The sequence below is a fragment of the Canis lupus genome, chromosome 9, assembly GCF_003254725.2.
Source record: "Canis lupus dingo isolate Sandy chromosome 9, ASM325472v2, whole genome shotgun sequence".
NCBI classification, from domain to species: Eukaryota; Metazoa; Chordata; class Mammalia; order Carnivora; family Canidae; genus Canis; species Canis lupus.
In genome coordinates, this window is record NC_064251.1 from 46,543,083 (window position 1) to 46,563,011 (window position 19,929).

Genomic DNA, 19,929 nt, shown 5'->3' on the forward strand with positions numbered 1-19,929 from the left:
AGGGGCATTAAGTACATTCACACTGCTGTCCTACCATCTCCAGAACTTTCTTATCTTGCAAAATGGAAACTCTGCATCCATTAACACTAACTTCCATTCCCACCCACCCAGTCCCTGGCACCTGCCACCCTCCTTTCCATCTCTAGGAGTCTGACTTCTTCAGGTGCTCATGTAAACAGAATCATACAGTGTTTGTCCTTTTGTGACTGGCTTCTTTCACTTAGCATGATGTCCTCAAGGTCCGTCCACGTGGTAGCTGGTGTCAGAATTTCCTGCCTTTTTAAGGCCAAATAATATTCCACTGGGTGTATGTAACACACTCTGTTGATTCATGAATCAGTTGATGGAAACATGGGTTGTTTCCACATTTTAGCTGTTGTGAATAGTGCCTCGATGAAAATGAGTTGTGCAAATCTCTCTTCAGGGCTCTGCTTTCCATCCTTTCCAGAAGTGGAATTGCTGGATCATGTGGTAATTCTGTGTCTAATTTCTGAGGAGCTGTCCTCCTGGTCTCTGTGGCAGCCGCCCCATTTTCACAGTGCCACCAGGGTGCAGGAAGGCTAGGAGGGAATGGTTTTCCCCGCACAACCTGCCCCTTGGATGAGACAGCTGTAGGTCACTCGGGACGCCCTGTCCCCCTTCTTAGCCTCCCTCCAGTGGCTCTGCTCTGGCCCATGGGGGAGGCAGCCTCATCTCCTCACCTTGTCCTTACTCCTCCATGACCTAATTCAGATGTAGAAGACGTGCATTGGTGCCTCATTACCAAGATGGATTTTTTCATTCGGCTTACTCATGTTTCCTTAATTCCTGGGAAAAATCACTTAATTCGCCTGCCCTGCAGGCCTGCTCTTGCTGCTTGTGCATTGCCCAGGCTACTTGGCAGGAATTGACTTGGCTGCTCTTGCCAAGATCGGAGGATTGGACCAGACACCACACAGCATCTTGGAACATCTGCCTTGCTCCGGAGTCTAAGGGACAGAATATCTCCATCCGGGCACACATCTCTGTTGCTGCTCTGGTGCCCATGTGGTGCCTGTGGCATGGCTCCCCTTCCCCGACCCTGGCTTCCTTTTTGCTATTGTATGCAGTTCCAAGCCCATTCTGTTCACCCTGTCAGGCCACTACCCTTCAACTCAGGGTCATCAGAACAAAGGCCCCAGAGGAGCTGCCAAGCAAGGGTGGCCTCTGGGAACCATGCAACCTCCAGAGGTCAAGCCCTACAGCTTCCCAGGGAGAGAGGGCAGAGTTGTGGCTATTGGGTCACTTCCGGCAGCCCTTTGGAGACCCTCCCACTTAGATCACCTTCGTGCCAAGCCCCACCCCCTGGTGACTGGACAGTGCAGTGTGATGTGAGAACTGTGTGGCTCAGAGGTGTGGATGTGGAGTGATGGAAGTGGGAGGGCTGCAGAGTATAGCTGGTTCTCAGCCGGGCCAGGCCCAGGAGGGTGGGCACCAAGGCGCCAGAGGAGGGCATTTCAGGAGACATAGCTGTGTAGAAGCAGGGTGAGTGGAAGTGCTGGCACTGGTTGCTGGTGGTTGAGGGTGTGGGAGAGTCAGCAGGGGAGGGAGGGGTAAGAGGCAGGCTGGAGGAGGGAAGGAAGGGGGCGGGGCTGCTGAGGATCCTGTAGGCAGCAAAGCCATCAAAGAGTGTTAAACAGGGATGACAAACAGGTGGGTCTTTGCAGAGGTTCCATCCAGAGGCACATTTGGAGGAGGGTATGCTTAGTGGGTTGGAGAGCCTGTTGGATGCTGAATTATCCAAGTAGCAATAATGAGGGTCTGAATTCAGAGAGGAACCAGGATGGAGACTCAAAAGACAGTTATGAGTTATAAATAACGAAAGCTGTCAGGGATTGAGAGCCCACTGAATTACCAGCCACCCTGGGAGGTCATGATCCCTACTTTGCAGGTGAAGAAACAGGTGTATGGGAGTTAATCCCTCATCTGGCCACACGAGGGTCAGTGGCCAGGTCTGGCAGCCTTGACCTCTGTGCTATGCTTGTGCTCAGGGCCTGGCCTGCTGGGCTGGGCTGGGCAGGGGCAGGCATGGGGAGGGGCTGGTGGGACTGTTTGGGGCATGTGGGTGCGGATGGGACTGAGATCCTTGGGGGAAGTCATGTGAACCGTGTGGTCTGTGGGCAAGATCCCAGGCCACGAGATTTAAAGAGGGACCCTGGAGGGAGATGAGCAGCCCAGACGTTGGGATGTCAGGGCCACGGGCGGGGGGGCAGATGTGACCGAAGTGACATGGGAGAAAGTAAAGGTCTGGGTTGAATAGAAGACTCCCACCACATGCAGCATGGTGGAAAGGTAGGGGGCAGCTGTCTTCTTCCTTTGAACCTGCCTAAATGACCTACCTGGAGATATTTCTGTGACTTCTTGTCACCACGTGGGTGTCATACTTTTGAAGTGTTGGGGCCTCTCTGTACAGCAGGTGAACCAGGCTGGGTACCTGCTAGGTATAGTCAGATCACCCAGGTGTAAAGGAGTCACACTGAGAAGTACTGATCCATATAAATGTCAGAGAAGCTGCCTGGTAGGGTGTTGGGGGGCAGAGGACATTGCAGAGAGCTAGGCCTGGGGGGTTTCTCCCCAGCCATGAGATATGCACCACCCATCCTCCTGATTGGCCCTTGTGGAGCCCCTTCAGCAGAACCAAGAGCTCAGGGTTCTTGACCGTGCCCTGACTCTGCCAGCGTCTGCACTTCCAGCTCTGAGCGTGTTTCCAGAATTCACAACTCCTGTCCCCTACAGGCTGTGCACTCTGGAGCCTATACCAAGCATCCTGGGGACCCTGCCTATGCCCTGTTCCTCTCCCGCACCAGGGACCAAGAGCTGGGGTCAATAACTATTTTTGTACCATCTTTGAACTAGAATAGTTTTTACCTTTGTAAATGGTTTGGGGGGGGAGGGAATCAAAAGAATATCTTGTGACACACAAATGTTACATGAAATTTAAGTTTCAACATCCATAAAGTTCTGTTGGAACAAACTCTGCCCATTCATGTACATATGGCTACTTTGGCTTGACAGTGGCACCATTGAGTAGTTATGACAGCCTAAAATATTTATCTTCTGGCCATTTACCAAAAAACTGTGCCAACCTGTTAGCCCCTGCCCAGGGCGCCAGGCCTCTGAGAAGTGAGAAGGGGTGTGTAACTTCCTTCCCCTCCTTGCTATGTGTTGTGGGTGGCCAGGGTTTTTGCTGGGGCTCCAGAGTAAAAGGATTTAGTAAGATAACCTTCCCTTATTTGTATTAGTTCTGTTTTCCTGGAGTTTTACTTTTTTATGATTTTATTTGAGAGTGAGAGAGCACATACACAAACAGTGGGGAGAGGCAGAGGGAGAAGTGGACTGCCCGCTGAGCAGCGAGCCCCTTGCAGGACATGATCCCAGGACTTTGGGCTCATGACCTGAGCTGAAGGCAGACACTTCACCAACTGAGCTAACCGGGCACCCCTCCCCTTGGAATTTTATTTATTTATTTTTTAATTTTTATTATTATTTTTTTCCCCTTGGAATTTTAAAAAGTACTTTTCAGCATCTCATAGAGGTTGAGAGCCCTGACTTCCGGCTGCCTGGGTTCTCCTCCTCCCTTGGGCACATTGCCTCCCCTCTCTACCTTAGTTTCCTGACCTGGACATGAAAACTCCTGATAGCAGCTACCTCACGAGGTGGTAGGAGGGTCGGAATGAGTGACATGTATGGTAAGCTCTTAGAAACAATGCCCAGCACATGGTACCTGCACAACCATTCTAAAAGTCAAATACAGAGTATATAAAATTCAACTCCACACACCCATCCTTCACAGCCTGAGCGTTTGTCCTTCTGCACCCTTCTCTCTGCGCATGCATACAAGTGGACACAGTGACCCAATAGCCACCCACATGCACTTAAATGGGGCCATAATATACTCTTTATACTGTAGTTTCCTTTTTTCCCCCCACTTATTAACATCAAAGATCCCTCCCCTTCAGGTCTGTACATGGAATCTACTTCCTTCTGTGGGAGCTCTATGATGAAGGGGATCTTTCACACTTCCCTGAGGCCCTTCTCTTCAGGCTGCTTGCATACCCTTTGGAGGTCAGGACACAGGTGGGATGCTGGGCCATCCTCTGTCCCCCATCCCCATTAGGTGTGGACTCTTCTCCTCTCCCAGGGCCACAGCCCACCCTGCAGCTCAGCTCTGCTGCTTTCCTCTGCATAGGCCTTTCCCACACACAAACCCCAGCTCCCCATGCCTGAAATCCAGTTGGGGCATGGGTCAGGTTCTTTCTCAGAAGGGAATCCGATGGTGGACACAGCCAGTGGGTGTGGTGGGAGCAGTGGTGCCTGGCCCTGTAGGTGACAGACGCCACATCTGTGTCAGTGGTACCCACACCTGTGGCAAGGGGACCCATAATCAGGAGAGCCGGCTGCAGATGCAACTCTGTTCTGATGGCCCCAGGTGATTCTGAGTCAGAATCCCTACCATCCCCCACTCCCAGGCCTTGGTCCTCCCCCTGTAGAAGGTAGTACGGTCCAGGTGAGCATGTCTCTCGGGCCCTTCCAGCACCTTCCTCCTGTGACGCTTAGGCTGCGTCAGCCAGCATCATTCCTGCCCCAGACCTGCTCCCCAGGGGCCAGTGCCCGCCTTGCAGATCAGGGAGCAACAGCTGAGAGCTAAACCTCATTTTTCGAGCCTCCAGAACACAGTTGGGCTTGTTTTTTTAAAGCCATCATCAGTTTATTTCCTAGTCTGCTTTGGCTCAGGCTGTGATTGCATCTGTGTCCTCTCAGTAGGAGGAAGCCAGTGTGGGGGTTGGCATGTGCTTCTGGGAGCTGCTCTGCCTCCGATGTTTCTCTGATGCCATGTGGCCCTCACATCCCCCCTCAGAGGTAGGGTAGGCAAAAGGCAATGATTATACCCATTTTCTAGATGGAGAGATAAGCTAAGTGAGAACTACTCTCACTGCTTGGTTCAAAACTTTGCCCACATACCCTATGGGAAGTAGAGAGAGCTAAAGACATACAGGAGGGTATCCCTGGGTGGCTCAGTGGTTTAGCGCCTGCCTTCAGCCCAGGGTGTGATCCTGGAGTCCCGGGATCGAGTCCCACATCGGGCTCCCGGCATGGAGCCTGCTTCTCCCTCTGCCTGTGTCTCTACCTCTCTCTCTCTATGTCTATCATAAATAAATGAATAAATCTTTAAAAAAATAAAATAAAATAAAATAAAATAAAATAAAATAAAATAAAATAAAATAAAGACATACAGGAGACCACCACCGCCACTGCCGCCCCCCCACCAAAGGAAGATGGTCTCTAGTGCCAGCTTGCCCATGGGGTACCAAAGGTGTTGACTGCATAACCCCTAGAGCCGAGTATCACAGAATGCTGCAGCCCTCAATCCTAACACTGCCCCCTCGAAGCAGACTCATCACAGAGTGATCCTGGGGCCTTAGCCTAGTTCATCACACCCCTGAGGTATCCGGGTGGCAAGACGTGCGGGGGAGATCTGCAGGGAGTTGTTAGGGACCAGAGTCACTGTGAGGACAGATCCTCACTGAGCAGGCAAACGCTTCTGCAGGCTTGGGGGGTATTGGGGACCCTGGTCAGGCCTCTTCCCTGAGGACACCTGTCCAGCACCCCCTTGAGCCCCTTGCCACCTGAGCTCAGTGGCTCTTTTCCTCAGGTCTGGTCAGCGTAGCTTTGAGAGCACGTCGACAGCAGGAAGCAGTGTTGGCAAATCGGTTTAGTGGCTGTTACCAAGAACAGTAATTTTGTGCAGCCTCTTGTCCTCTGTTGTGGTAAATAGCAGATAATGACATTTCCAGTTAGTGGTGTGGCCCTCGCCTCTCCGGCTGTGCCCTGCAAGCCGCCACGCTTTGGAGGGCCTGCGATTCTTCATTGCTCTCAAACGGCCTCTGTTTTTCCTTTCACAACATTTCCCTCCCGGCTGTTTGCTGTTCACTGACCTTAACTGGAGGTGGATTTAGCCAGTTCTCCATTTCCCCATGGGGGGAGCACAGGGCACCTCTCCTGCTGAGGGGAGTCTGGGGGCTGGGGGAGCTGACTCTCCTCTTGTGGCTCCCAGTAGGCCCAGCTTCCAAACCAAGAAAGAACCAGGGCTTTCTCAGAGACAGCTTGGGGGCTTCGTAACTTCCATTCCAAGCCCATTCCTCACCCTTATCACCCCACCTTTCGTGGGAGGGATGACTCTCCCAGGTGACAGATGGAGAAGCTGAGGAGGCCAAGAGGAGTTCCTGAGACCCCTCTGGGAGTTTCCAGACATGGCCAGGAGTGGGGTTGCCCCAGTGGGGCCTCCCCGCCCAGTTCCTGCCTGCTTATAGTAGAGTCTCATTTGCTTTCCAGCAAATGAGACTCTATTATTTGCTGGAAATAGTAGAGTATAATAAAATAATACATTTGCTTTCCTCTGCTTCTTTGCTCTGTCATCTTGCTTAGGTGGGATTGATGGCTCCCTACTGCCTACAGAATAAAGTCTAACCATCCCCGTATGGTATCCAGGGCCTCAGTTTGTTCCCTGGGCACAAACTGCTGACTTGAGCAACAGAGACAAACCCCCTGTGCTGGGAGTTCTGAGGCCTGAGGATTGGGCCTGGCTCCACTCCCCTTGGTGCTCTGTTCCTGCACCCCATCAGGGCCCCTTCTCAATTATTAGTGCTGCTGCTCCTGGAATGTTTTGAAGCCCTGGGGTGTTTGTCTAGCCTGCTGTATTTTTTCAAGTAAAAAAAAAAAAAAATTGGTTCCAACAACAGGTATTATTTTGGCTTCAAGGATGTTTACTGTGTCCCAGGCACTGGAGGGAAAGGGTATTTTCACTTAAACTGACCTTTGGAGAGCTACGATAATCCTGCAAAGTCAGAGAAGGCAGTCCTAACCCCCAGATGGAAGGTGGGGGCTCCCGAGAGGCCAGAATGTCTTATGCTGAGTTGGTGGGGGCAGGGCTGGGGGACGGCTGGGGTCTCCTGACTTTCACCAGGGAGCAGCTGCTGCTGGCTTGGCTTCTGTCGGACCCTGATTGGCCATCCCTTGTCTCCCCAACCCTCTCCTATCTCCCAATCTGGTCTTTTTGGCCAAAGCAACTTGAGTTTATTGAACGACTGGCAGTCGTGTCCAGCTTCGGGCCCCATGGATGTGCTCTGGGTCCCCATCTGCCTCTCCCCAGGTGCTGGTCCCCGTGGCACCCCCTACCCCTTCTGTGCTGTCCCTCTCCATCAGCTCCTATCCGTAAGAGCCCAAGTGTTCAAGTCCCCTTCAGACTAAACAATTTGTTGAGCACCAACAGCACCGTCCAAGTTCTAGAGCCCCGTCAGAGAATGAGGCACGCCCTCCTGAAGCCCCTTCTAGAGCTGGTGAAATTGACAGTAGACAGCACACAGATCACTATAGAAAATTCACTGATGTCCAAGGCCTCTCCACCGCCCTTAAGTACCCAGGCTCAGCCCTCTCTCCCCAGCCCTGGTCCTGTGTATCTGCTACCACCAGGCAGCTCTTCCAAGGGAGTCCACACACACTGCAAATAGCATGTCCAAAGCCAGTTATCCAGGCTGACTCTCACCCTGCCCCATTAACTCCACCACCATATGCATCCTGTTTTTCATGCTAGCAGCCTCAGAATGACCTGGAGTCCTTCCTTTGCCTTACCTCCCTTACCCAGCCAGGAGTTGGAATTCCATAGGCATCTGGGAATGTTCCAGAAAAAGCATCTTTGCCAAGAATGTGGAAGACAGATCAACTGGGAAAGTGACTGAATCACTCTCAGCGAAGGCACTTTTTCTGAAACGGAGATCTACTCTGTCCCTCTCTCCTTAAAAGCCATGGAATCCCAGCTATGCAGCAGCCTGTGCTTGTCCTGAGCCCCCTCCATATTTTCCTAGCCAACGTCATGCTAGCTACCTGCTAAAGTTGAGCATTTGGATGCAAACCATGTCCTTTTTCTCCAAGGAGTCGTTATCTCAGGGGGCACAGTCATGGGAGAGGCAATTTCAGTATGATACAGTCAGCACTCTAGAAATGTCTATTCATTATGGAAATGCACAGGAAGGAGTTAACTAGTGCTTTGCTGGGAGGTAAATCAAGGAAGGACCTTGGAGGAGGAGATACTTGCATTGTGCCTGAAGGATACACAGAAGTTTGCTAGGCATGAAGCAAGAAAAAGCACGTAAGTCCCTAGAGTGTTGGAAGCAGACAGTGGGGCAGGGGGTGGGCTTGGAGGGGCTGAAGAGTTAAGGAGGGGCCAGATTCTCAGGGGTGTGTGCGTGTTTTCTTTTCTCTCTGCCGGAAGCCTCACTGTGCTTGTAGCCTGGCCCAGGACCTGGCAGTAGCAGGGCCTTGGGAAGTGTTTATTGAACCCCCTTGACCTGCATTATCTCTGGCCTGCAGCTAAGATCGCTGCCCACCAAATTCTAAGGAAAGGGATGGTGGAGGCTTAACAGAACACTCACCTTACCATAAAGATTTCAAGCCTTCCAACTGGGGGTTGTGACGTCAGGGTCTTTGGAGGTCAGGCCCACACTGGTCACATGCCCTGGAGGCGTGGAGTTTCTGAGCTAGGATCTGTTGGGCATACCTGGCCAAAGGCTCCGTGCATGGCCAGTGCTGACCACACCGAATATCCCGCCTCCAAGGTATGGCTTTGTGGCAGCCCCTGAGGAGCCAGGATTACATGCAGCTATTACTTCAGGGGATGCTGAAAGGGACAGGGCATTTTCAAGATGCTAGACGTAAGGAGGTTAAAAAAAAAAAAAAAATCCAGTCTCTTCCTCAGCTGTGGTTCTGAGAGCCAGGTTCCTTTAATAGAACCCGAGCCAAATTTCTACCAGGTGGCAGGAGTGCCTCCCAGTGAGAAATTGTCTGTGAGAGGCCTGGGCCTAGGGCTTCTGGAAAGCAGAGATTGATTATGCAAGCATGGCTGGGCTGAGGGAGGCCAGAGCTGGCTCTGGGACTTTTAATTCCGTGTATTCATATTCCTGGCATGGCCAGTGTCTGTCTCAGAAAGTGGGCTATTTATTTTCAGACCACCATTGTTCATAGGATCACTCTGTCCACTGGTTTTCTCCCAGTGACTCGGTTTCCTGGGCCCTATAAGCATCCTTCTTAACAAGAGTGTAGGTGGAAGGGGGCATCATAGAGGGCACAGGCAGGAGACAAGATCAGGACCAGAATCCCAGCCCAACTCTCCACTTCCTACCCTTGTATGACCCCAGATGAGTTACCTAAGCTGTCTGCCCCATTCCTGTCATTGTTAAATGAATAATCCATATGAAGCACTCATCCCCTGCCAAGCACACAGTATGTATTATATAAGCTCTTACTTTTATTATTATGGACCCAGGTCCCCACCCTGACTCTGCCACTTCCTTGTAACATGAACTTGGCCAAGTCACCCAGCATCTCTGGGCCTTCAATCCCTCATCCACAACATTCAGATCATAAAACCACCCTCACAGGGCTGTTGCAAATGTAGACGAGATTGAATGTAATAATGATAATGTGTGTTAAGCGCTGAGCATGGTGCCAGGCACAGAATAAAGTGCTCAATAAATGGTGGCTATTATCATTATTATGAGTTGTAATTCTAAGTAACCACCCAACAGGGAGCAAGATGGATGTAAGCCGGCTCCCTCCACCACCTGGGCCTCACTCCATCCTGATGGCACAGAGATGGAAAGCTACTGGCCGCTGTGTGACAGGAGGTCCTGAGAGCCTGTTGGTCAGAGCCTCAGCCTCCAGAGATTCAGTGGAGCCCAGTGGACCTGCAGCTAGGAGTCGGGGGCAAGATGTGCTCAGCCAGGCCTCCACCGCCATCAGTTCCAGGAGTCCAGGCTGGCAAGCAGGGTGCAAAAGCCAGGAGTCCTTCCCCTGCGTTAGAAGGAGCTAGTGAGGGCTCAGGATTCTAGTCCCAGGACTTGTTAGAGCCAAGCAGGAGGAGGCAGGTCATGTTCGGAGCTTATAGAGAGCTTGCTGGTGGAACTCCATCGACCACGTATATTCTTCTCCCTTGGCCGCTTGGCTCAGGGACAGGGGAGCCCCAAGGTGCATACCGGGCCCGGGAGGTTTTAGGAGGGTTGTGTTCAGGGACCTGATAGGACCATTCTCAGAGGAGTGGCAAGTTCTGAGACACACATTGTTTCCCATGTTTGTCTGGAAAAGAGGCAAAAGTCGGACACACGGGGTCTGGTCTGAAAGGTGATGCTGAGGATAAGCAGAACCTGAAAGAGTTAGTGGGGTTGAGGGGGCAGGTGGGGCAGCATCCATACCCCCACCCCTGACAGCCTGGCAGCTTCATCTTACCCAAAGTAGCTATATCCCCGTCAGACATGCACTATGGGGCTTGAGCCCAGAGATGACCCAAAGCCGCATGTAAGCACAACTTCTTATCATGCGCTTATGAATGTTAACAATCCAGAGATGATTCTGTTGCTTTTTTGAACCCCCCTGTCCACTCAGGGCTCAGTGCTGACTGGCTGGGGTGAGGTGTTCCTGAAATCTGCCGTGGTTTCTTTCAAATGGGAGAGGCAGCTGGGGGCTGGGGCCTGGGGGTGGCTGATGGGCAGGCGTCGGTGGCTCATCTGGTGGAGGTGGGCCTGCTCAAAGCTGACTGTGAAGCCTCCCGGAATCTTGGGTGAAGAGGGGAGACCTGGCCCTGCATGGCCCTGCACCTGCCACCCACAGCCAGGTTGGAGAGAGCAGGTGTTTCCTGGGCTGGGCATATGGGGGGAGCACGGAGAGAATTGACTTCCCTCCGAAATTCTTCTCCTGTTTGTCTTCTGGCTTCTGTCTCTGAAGGAGCAGCAGAAGGCTGGCATTGTCAAGGCTGCATGTCTTTGGGCCCCAGTGACTCCATGTTTGTAGGTGGTCAGAGCTAAAGTCAGTGTGCCTTCAGCCCCACTGGCCCCCAGGCTGTGTCCCACTGAATGGGAAGGACACAGCGCCAGGCTGTGTCCTCTCCCACTTTAGGCTTGACCTAGTCTGCAGCCCCGGAGAGGGGCCAGCTCTGCTTGTGTGGGGGCGAGGGTGGGGTGAAGGCTTGGGTGAGTATCTGCTTAAGCAGCTACCTGGGGCCCAAATAGTTTGAGGTTCACATCCCAGCTCCCCTTTGTCAAGTTACTAACCCTCAAGCCTCAGATCCCTCATATATGAAACAGGGACAGTAATGCCCACCTTCTAGGTTATTATAAAAATTAGTAAGATTCTACATAAAACACTTGTAGTTTGGTGTCTGGTGTAGCATAAGTGCTCAGTAAAGTGTATAAATATTTATAATATGTACCTCAGTATCTCAGCTATCTGAGGTCCTTTGACAGCAGGACCTGGGTTCCAGATACTGAATGTGTGGCCACAAGTCCATCCCCAGCCCCTGCATTCCTGGCCCCTGGGGCAGGTGAAGCACCTCCTAACCTGCCTCACGACTCCAGGGTTGAGCAGTGCTGAGCCTGTGATGGGGAGGGGGGTGGTCAGTGACTCAGTGACACCATCTGGGAGAGGCTGGGGGACAAGGCTGACTGTTGACATTTGAGCCATAGTCAGCCAAAAAGCCCGGTCTCCTGCCTATTCATGCATGTGCTTTCAGTTTCTTTAATCCTTCCTGACCCACAAAAATCCAGATCCAGCCAGAAAATGAACTTGGGGCGAGTGATTTCCCAAAGCATTTAGCATAGGCTTCTTTTAAATAGGAATTCTGCTTAACCATTTAAAATAGATTTTGACTTAGCACAATGTGATTTACATTTGGGGCACTATCCTTCCATATATTTTCCTGTACATGTATTGATTTCTAAATAGATACAGGCACTTATACATATTTATATGGTGGAGAATCACACCATGCATGCTGTTTATAACATGCTTTTTAAATTTAATTTATTGTGAGTATTGCTCCATTTCAGTACAAATACAGCTTCACTGTGATTGTTTTCACTCTTTTGGTTTCCATTGTCAGCATTTTTATTGCTGCATGGCTTTCTCCAGCAAAAGCAGGTTGTTCGTTGTTGAGGATTTGATCTCTAGCCCTGGGAGCACATTGTGTGATCTGAGGGGCATGCTTGCAGGCTTGGTCTTCACGTGGCTTCATACAGGTGCTACAGTGATTCGGGTGGGGCCGTTTCTTCCCCCATTCCATGGGGATAGGAAGGCCACTCCGTGAGTATCACAGCAGCATTGGTCCTCACGATGGCATCTCTCCTCCAGATTACCCTGAGATGATGGGAACTCTTAGGAAAGTCCTTTTCTCGATGAGTTTTGTCAGTTCATAAACTCCTCCATTCAGTGGGACCTCACTGAGTCATTGTGGACAAGGGGTCATGCCTTGTTCATCCCCTTCCTTCCTAGAACAGAGCCTTACTTCCAGTATCAAGTGTGTGCTGAATTTTTTGTAAAGATTTTATTTATTTATTCATGAGAGACACAGAGGGAGATGCAGAGACATGGGCAGAGGGAGAAGCAGACTCCCTATGGTGGGGGGATGCAGGACTTGATCCCAGGACCCAGGATCATGACCTGAAGCTAAAGGCAGACGCTCAAGCACTGAGCCACCCAGGCATCCCTAGTGTTTGTTGAATTGAAGCATCAAATATCTTAAAATTAGCCATCTTCAATATTCATTTCTACAGCACAGCGGACATCTTCTGGTCTCCTTGCATGGAACATTTGAGCACATTTTCATCTCTTTTTGCTTGACTGAGCATCACAAGTGTGGCTTTCTGTGTGATAACTGATAATGCTGTGAAGCTCTCAGGACCCGTTGAGGGGTGTATGGCTGTTTCCCACTTGCTAAATGCTCTCAGACCTCTGTTCCTGGGAGGTGTTGGAGTCTGCATGCCCTGCAGCGTCATTCCTGCCCAGTGCTGGTGCTGCGCCCCCTCCCTTCTCCTAATTGGCAGTAGGTTGGGAACCCCCAGAGAGCATGGGATCTCCCTGAAACAGGTCAGGGGCTCACACTGAGGATGAGAAAGCCTGGCCTGGGAGTAAAGTGCGTGAGCTCTGGTGCATGTGACTCATAGACCTTGTACTTTTGCTTCTTGGCTGTGGTGTGGGAAGGTGATGCTATTGGATTGCAATGCGCATTTTCAGGGAGTAGAGGGGTAACTGAAGTGGCCAGGATTATGAGGATGTTGAAGAGAGCACCCAATGAGATCTTGGGCTGAGTCTGCACACACAGGTGGCCTGTAGGGTGTACCCTGGGGTAGCAGGCAGAAGCAGTCAAACAAAGGGTGGGGGACACATCCCTCCCACCACACCATCCTTAACAAAGGACCCCAGTGTCATTTCTTCTGTGACTGGGGCTGCCTCGATTCATGCCCCATATACCCTAACAGTGAGGCCCACCTGGCCAGCATCCCTACCACCTTGGACACTGCCCTACATATGGGCTCTCCTGTTGCCCTGCTGGTGAACATCGCTTGGTGTGGACAGGAGTGCACACCCTGGCTTGTGGTGTATACTGTTTCCTGCCTCTGGGTGTCTCATCTCCCCAACAAATTGGCACATTCTAGGAAGGACTATGTCTTGCCTCCTCAATTATAATACTAAAAGTATCTCCTATTTATTTGTTCATTTATTCATTTCGCAGATATTCATTGTGACAGTCATGGAAACAGGAAAGTGAACAGAAATGGACATGGCCTCCACAGTTGGGGATATGACAGCCTAGTAGAGGCAGTGACAGTGGAGGGCAAAAATCTTGACCGTGACAATGGAGGAAAAGAGGCAAGAGCCTGTTATGGAAGCTCCAATGGGGTAAGAAGTCAGGGAACACTTCCTTGATGAAGTGGTGCTTTTGCTGAGGTCTGAAGGATGCATAGGTTAACAATGAGAGAGTATGGCCTAGTATATCCCAGACAGAGGGAGCAGCATATGCAAAGGTCTTGTGGCAGAGGCAGCAAGTGAGGACCAGGGACTAAAGGCAAACCAGCAAGGCTAGGTCTCAGCACGTGGAGAGCAAGGTAGTAAAACAGGGGAGAGGGATGTAAACTGAGGCAGATGAGGAAAGCCCAGCCTGAGCAGGTGTTGCACAGCATGTAAAAGCAGGTGGTCTTCATCCAGAAAACAGTGGGAAGACTCTGGAGGCTTTTAAGCTGGCAGGGACAGGAGAAATGACATGATTAGATTTGCATCTTGAAAAGATCACTCCTGCTGCTATGCCGGGAACCAACTGGAAGCTGGCCAAGATAGGGGTGAGGAGATCTACTGGGAGGGCGCAGTGCAGGCCGGGCACTGGAGGTGACCACAGGGTGGAGTAGGGGCACGGTAGAGGGGAGGTGACAGTGTCAGGTGAGATGTAGAGTTCTTAGTAGTGGGTTGTTTGGTGGGAAGGAGGGAGCATGGGGACCAAGGATGATTCTGGGTTTGCTTGTGTGACTGATGAGTGTTGGCACCCTTCACTGAAACAGGTGTGCAGGAAAGAACGGTGCTTGTTGCTGCTCTTTACCACGCAGTGTGCTAAGCACTTTCATGAATCATCTCCCTTGATCCTTCCAACAGTGGCAGGAGTCTGCCTATTACCACCATTTTATGAGCAAGGAAATGAGGCTCAGGGAAACTTAGAAACAATCCCAAGGTTGCATCTAAATGGTGGACTGTGCTTTCTTGCCCCAAAGCCTGTGTTCCGTGGACTGTGTCCTGAGCCACCCCTCTGAGCTGGAACACAGAGTTGTAAGAGGAAGGTGTAAGGGTAAGGAGAGAACAAGGGCAGGCTGCAGGCCTGAGACTTTGTCACTTCTGCTTGGAGGCAGGCACAGGAGCTAGACTCGTGTTATTTCACTCTTGGACACAGTTCTAGGCTGCAGGAAGCAAGAGACAGCCACGCCCGGGAAGCTGGTACCAGCTCCCCCTAGGGCAATTCTGCTCAGTGGAAGCTCAATTCCCCAGGCAGAGAAGTCAGTGAGCACCTCAGGCCCGGAGACCATCCCGACATAATGGCGCGGTGTTCCCTTTCCACCGAGTCGATATTGTGGCTGGCTTGCCCTCTCTGTCCCTGGCTTTTTAAAATGCCACCTGCCTAATTTTCTTTATTGGAACCTAGGAACAAAGACCAAGCCCATAAGGTGAAAGGTCTCATTATTCACATATTGATCCAAGATTTAATAGAGCAGCAATTGTGTATTATTTGAACTGGAGCATGATATCTTTTTGCTGGCTTGGATTCCCCAGCCAGAGATGCTGCAGGCATGTGAAGACAACAGCGCAATAGCGAGACCTGTGGCTCAACCAGCGATGGCTGGTCACCTGAAAACAGGCTTGTGCATGGGCTGGAGCAGATGTGTCCTGTTGTGCCACCTGTGCCACCTCTGAACCCCCCACAGCACTCCACAGGACAAGAGGCAGGGGGACATTTGGGACATGCATCCCATCCCTCTTCCTGCCCTCCAGACTGGGAGTTGACCAACAACAGCCTTTAACCCAGCCTCGAGTGCCACTGGTCCATGCCACTCCTGTCCCCAGACTGGATGGGTCTGTGGGTAGAAGACAATACAGCTGTTATGCACTCTGTTCTAGTTTCTTGCATTGCCCCTGGTAGCACAGATGTTCATTCAGCCAGATATTTATAGAGGGCATGTGCCCACCCACCCTCCTAGCCTCACGTCCAGGTGTTGGCTCCTAGAACCTGTGTCATGCAGCTGGTAAGCAGTGTGGCTGCTCCCCCATCCCCAGCAAAGCCTTGTCTCAGGGTCATCCTGCGTTGCCCTCTCTGCCTATTCGAGAGGCATCAGCCCCACTCCCAGGGACATGAACCAGCTCCCTGGAGAGCCATGGGCATCAGCTGGGCACCTGGGCAGGGGAGGGAGTTATCCAACTCTTCCTGGAAGAAATGGTGGAAGAGATCTGGAAGAAGGGAGCCTCCTAAATCCTGACTGCCCCCAGCAAGCTGGGGTTCTTGGGCAATCGCGAACACTTCCGAGCCTCAGTTTCCTCATCTTTATAATGGAGATGGTGATATCCCCGCCCTCATTCATACTTTGTCGTCAGGGTCCCAGTGCATGGCACATGCCATTGCTCAATAAATGGTAGCAACTGGTCCCCTACTCTCTCGTTATTCCTCGCACCTTCATTTCACTGGGAGGAGGAGAGCATGCTGGGAGGGCGAGCTGTCATCCTACCCTCTAAACAGTAGGAAAATCTTGCTTCTCTGGGAGGACCACACTTACTTTCACACATGTCCCATTTTATTTTATTTTTTTAAGATTTTATTTATTTATTCATAATAGATAGAGAGAGAGGCAGAGACACAGAGGAGAAGCAGGCTCCATGCAGGGAGCCTGATGTGAGACTCGATCCTGGGACTCCAGGATCACAACCTGGACCAAAGGCAGGCGCCAAACTGCTAAGCCACCCAGGGATCCCCACATGTCCCATTTTATACAGGATGGTGGGAATTAGCAAGGAAAACAGCCAACTGGCTTCAGTGCTTCCTACCTCTCTCTTTCCCCCCAGCAAGAAAGGTCCACATTAGGTTTTTTGGAGGCCCACCTGATGGGCTTATGGGAGCCCCTGTCCTAGGTGGTAGAACAGTTGTCAGGTGGGGTAGGAGGAATCCCCAGACTAGGTCAGAGAGGTCAGCCCAGGGCTTTTGGCCCCTGGTGACACAAGCCCCAGCCTGTCACAGATTTCCAAGCCCAGGCCTGGTACAGAAGTGGCTGGGCCTCTTCCCCCTCTGAGGGACTGTGGGAGCCCAGGAGGGAGAGAAGCACAGCAGTGAGCAGCCCAGACAGCACTCACTGACCCCTTCCCAGATGGGGAACCACACCACCCAAGACCCCAAGCATAGGACCTTCACAAGAGCTGGGTAGATGTCTCTTCTAGCCCCGACAGACAAGAGCTTGAAGCAGATTCCATTTTATTTGGAGAAATAAAAGTGACACTTCTCATACCTGAGTGTCAAATGATAGAAAATGTCTACCCCCCACAAATGTATCACAGCTTTCCTTCTGCTGAGAGCTGAGTCCCACCTCCTGCAGCGCTGGGCTCAGCCACCTGAGCCGGGTGACGACATGTTCTGGGAAGCCAAGTTGGTGACATTTTCCTCTCGGAGGAGAGTGTGCTTCTTGCTCAGTTGGCAGCCTGCAGAAAAGGCCAAGCTACAGCTCTGGACTTCCCTGGGTGGCGGGAGACAGGAGAGAGCCCCCCAGCCTGGCAGAGACCGGGCAGCTGCCCTGCGGTAGGAAGATTGATTAGCCGGTGGGACAGCTCTCTGAGGAGGACGCACTGTCACTGAATCATCCTCTGCCTGGGTTTGCTGGAAACTCATCTCAGCCTCACGAAGTCTCCCTTTGCTTCCCTGCGGATTTCATTTGACCTTGCCCACCCCCGCTTGTTGCTATGTGTTTCAGAGAAGCAAGATGGAAATGATGCAGAGGTTAGGAACTTAGGCAACACCATAGAAGGAAAAACACTGCAGAAATTAGGTTCTGGTTACTTGTGTGTCTGTCTAAAGAAAATAATATAATGGCTCTAGAGTCATACCTAAGTGCATTATTTACCTGCTATGTGAACTGGGGCAAATTTTCAAACTACTCTGACCCCAGATTGCTCACCTGTGAAATGGGCCTAATATTTACATAATAGGATTCCTGGAATCATTCTGTGGGCAACGGGGCATAAAGCTGTCACTGGTGTTTCTCACTCAATCACCTTCTTACCTTGTCAGGCACAGGTGTGAGGTTTTTGTGCAGTTATATACAAAAGTGTGTTTTCTGTGTTGAATAATATCATTTCCTGGCTGCATTACCAAGTATTGACACAATCTGCTAAGTCAAGGCCACATCATATTCTGTTGTTTGCCTGGTGATCCAAACAGAACGTAATGGGGATAGTAGTGATGACTTTATATCGTGGTGAATGCATGGATGGGTACATCCATTGTGCCCCAAAGCCAGCTACAGATGATCTGTGCCCTCTGAGTTGGGTACTCTGACAGCCTAAAGCTAACACCATCCCCTTGGAAGATGCCAAAGGGCTCCTTGATTAGATTTCTCAGCCCCTAAGCTGAGGAGGAATTAGCTGAAGTGCTTACATTCCCATGTCCTCTCTCTTGTAGAAAGTCTGCACCAAATGTGGAATTGAGGCCTCCCCTGGCCAGAAGCGGCCTCTGTGGCTATGTAAGATCTGCAGTGAGCAGAGAGAGGTAGGATGCCCAGGACAACAGGTGGAGGTGGGCTGGGGCAGGTCCGAGCACACTTGCACTTGGGGAAATTCATGGGTGGTCGCTGAAAGGGCCTTCTTTAAAGGCCAAGGAGGACCTACCAAGCATGGCCAAGGAGCAGGGTGGGGAGGGCTAGCCTGAGCTATAGTGAGTGCTTGCCTGTTCCATAGTGGAGAGCTGGCATGCGCCTTGGTTCTGCTTTGCCTGGGTTCTGTGGTCTCAGTGGGAAGCCCCTCACACTGTGTGTAGGTACATGCAGCATTTTGGGCAAGGTTATTATTATTGTAATAGTAACGGCTATCCCAGGTTGAGGGTTTACTAAATTTAGTGCCACTGCACTAAATTCTTTACATAAATAAATTTGTTTCATCCTGACACAACCCCATAGGTGGGTGCTATTATTACCCTCTTTTATTGATGGAAAAATGGAGACACAAGAGATTAACTTAGGGGCACAGTGCTAGTTAATGGAAGAGCTAGAAACCAAACATAGCCGTGGTCTGCTGTGGGACCAAAGTCCCTTCTGATGCGATGTTTCCATAATTCTAGTTCTGACCCCATTTTAGGAGAAGAAATCAAGGCTCAGTGAGTTCTCTGAGGCAATCATGATCAGGGACTCAAAGTAGGTCTCCTAACCCCAAACCCAGAGCCCCCTTCACTGCACCAGGATCAGGGCTAAAACAGAGCAGGACATTGGCAGGCAGCTTCTCTCTGGAGAGGGTCATGAGATGGGGAGTGTGGTAACAGAACAATCCCAGCACCAGGGAGTAGATCCCCTGCTTTTCCAGATGTGGAGTTATTTTTTTCACTTAACTCGCTTGGCAACCAATAATGGGCTTTTAATCTGAGGATCCATAAAAGGTCTTCAGTTATGGGAGATTTTCAGCCATGCTGTCCTTACATGTTGCTCTCCTGCTAATGCATGTCTCCTCTTCTGGAAGTCCCGTTGGATACTTTGTAGAGCCTCAGTCCATCCTCCTGGAGCTCCCAACAGCTCTTTCCTGTTTCTTTCTTTATCTTGCTGGGATACTTTCTGGAGAGTCTTTAGTTCACTAAACTTTAGAGGTTAACTCCCAACTGTTGGTTTTGTCGGATGCCATTCTTAGCGTCTGCTTTCCTCAGGTGTTTTTGGAATTTGCGTTTGTACACTTGAGTGGGAGTCCATCTGTCTCCCTTCCCACCATCTCCACCCAGCTGTCCTTGCGAAAAGATCTTGCATTTCCTCCACCCAGGTCCCGGGTCCCTCTTCTCACCTCCCATGTCAGTGCAGAGCCGGGTGTCTTGGGTTAGCGATGGGCTTTGTGTCCATAGTGACAGTGCCCAGAGCTGAGCATCACTACGTCAGGCAGCTTAGCCAGGCCCTGGATGTGTGTGTGCTACTTCCAGCTGCCTCAGCGGTCACATTCTTGGTCTTGGGCCAGGAGGCAGTCTCTGCTTTTTTCAGCCTCCTTCTCAAGGTGGGAAATCCCTTCACCAGTTCCCATTTTCAGTGACTCTGGCTCTTGGGCCCCACCCCCCAGGCACCACTTTTAACCCCTGTTCCCTGGCTTTTGGCTTCCTCCATCTGCTTCTGTACCCAGACCCCAGCAGGCTCTGTCTTCAGCCCCTCAAAATAGTAACTTTGGAGTTTCTGATCTGTTGGATAGGTAGATAGATCTTATTTTTAAACACAGATAAGTTTTCTGTTTGTTTTTAGAATATTTTTATCTGTCACTGCTGTGTTTTTGGAACAGAGAAGGTCTTAAGAGTATGGATCAACACTTTGTCTTGCCCAGAGGTACCTGATT

At 51.0% G+C, this 19,929-nt stretch overlaps 1 protein-coding gene across 1 annotated transcript in view; it reads left to right on the forward strand.

Moving 5' to 3' along the window:
- Positions 1-19,929, forward strand: part of RPH3AL (rabphilin 3A like (without C2 domains)) — a 101,703-nt gene that overhangs the window by 30,255 nt on the left and 51,519 nt on the right. The window contains 1 exon segment of the mRNA XM_035721422.2: positions 18,038-18,124. Within this exon segment, the coding sequence (XP_035577315.1) occupies positions 18,038-18,124 (87 nt within the window).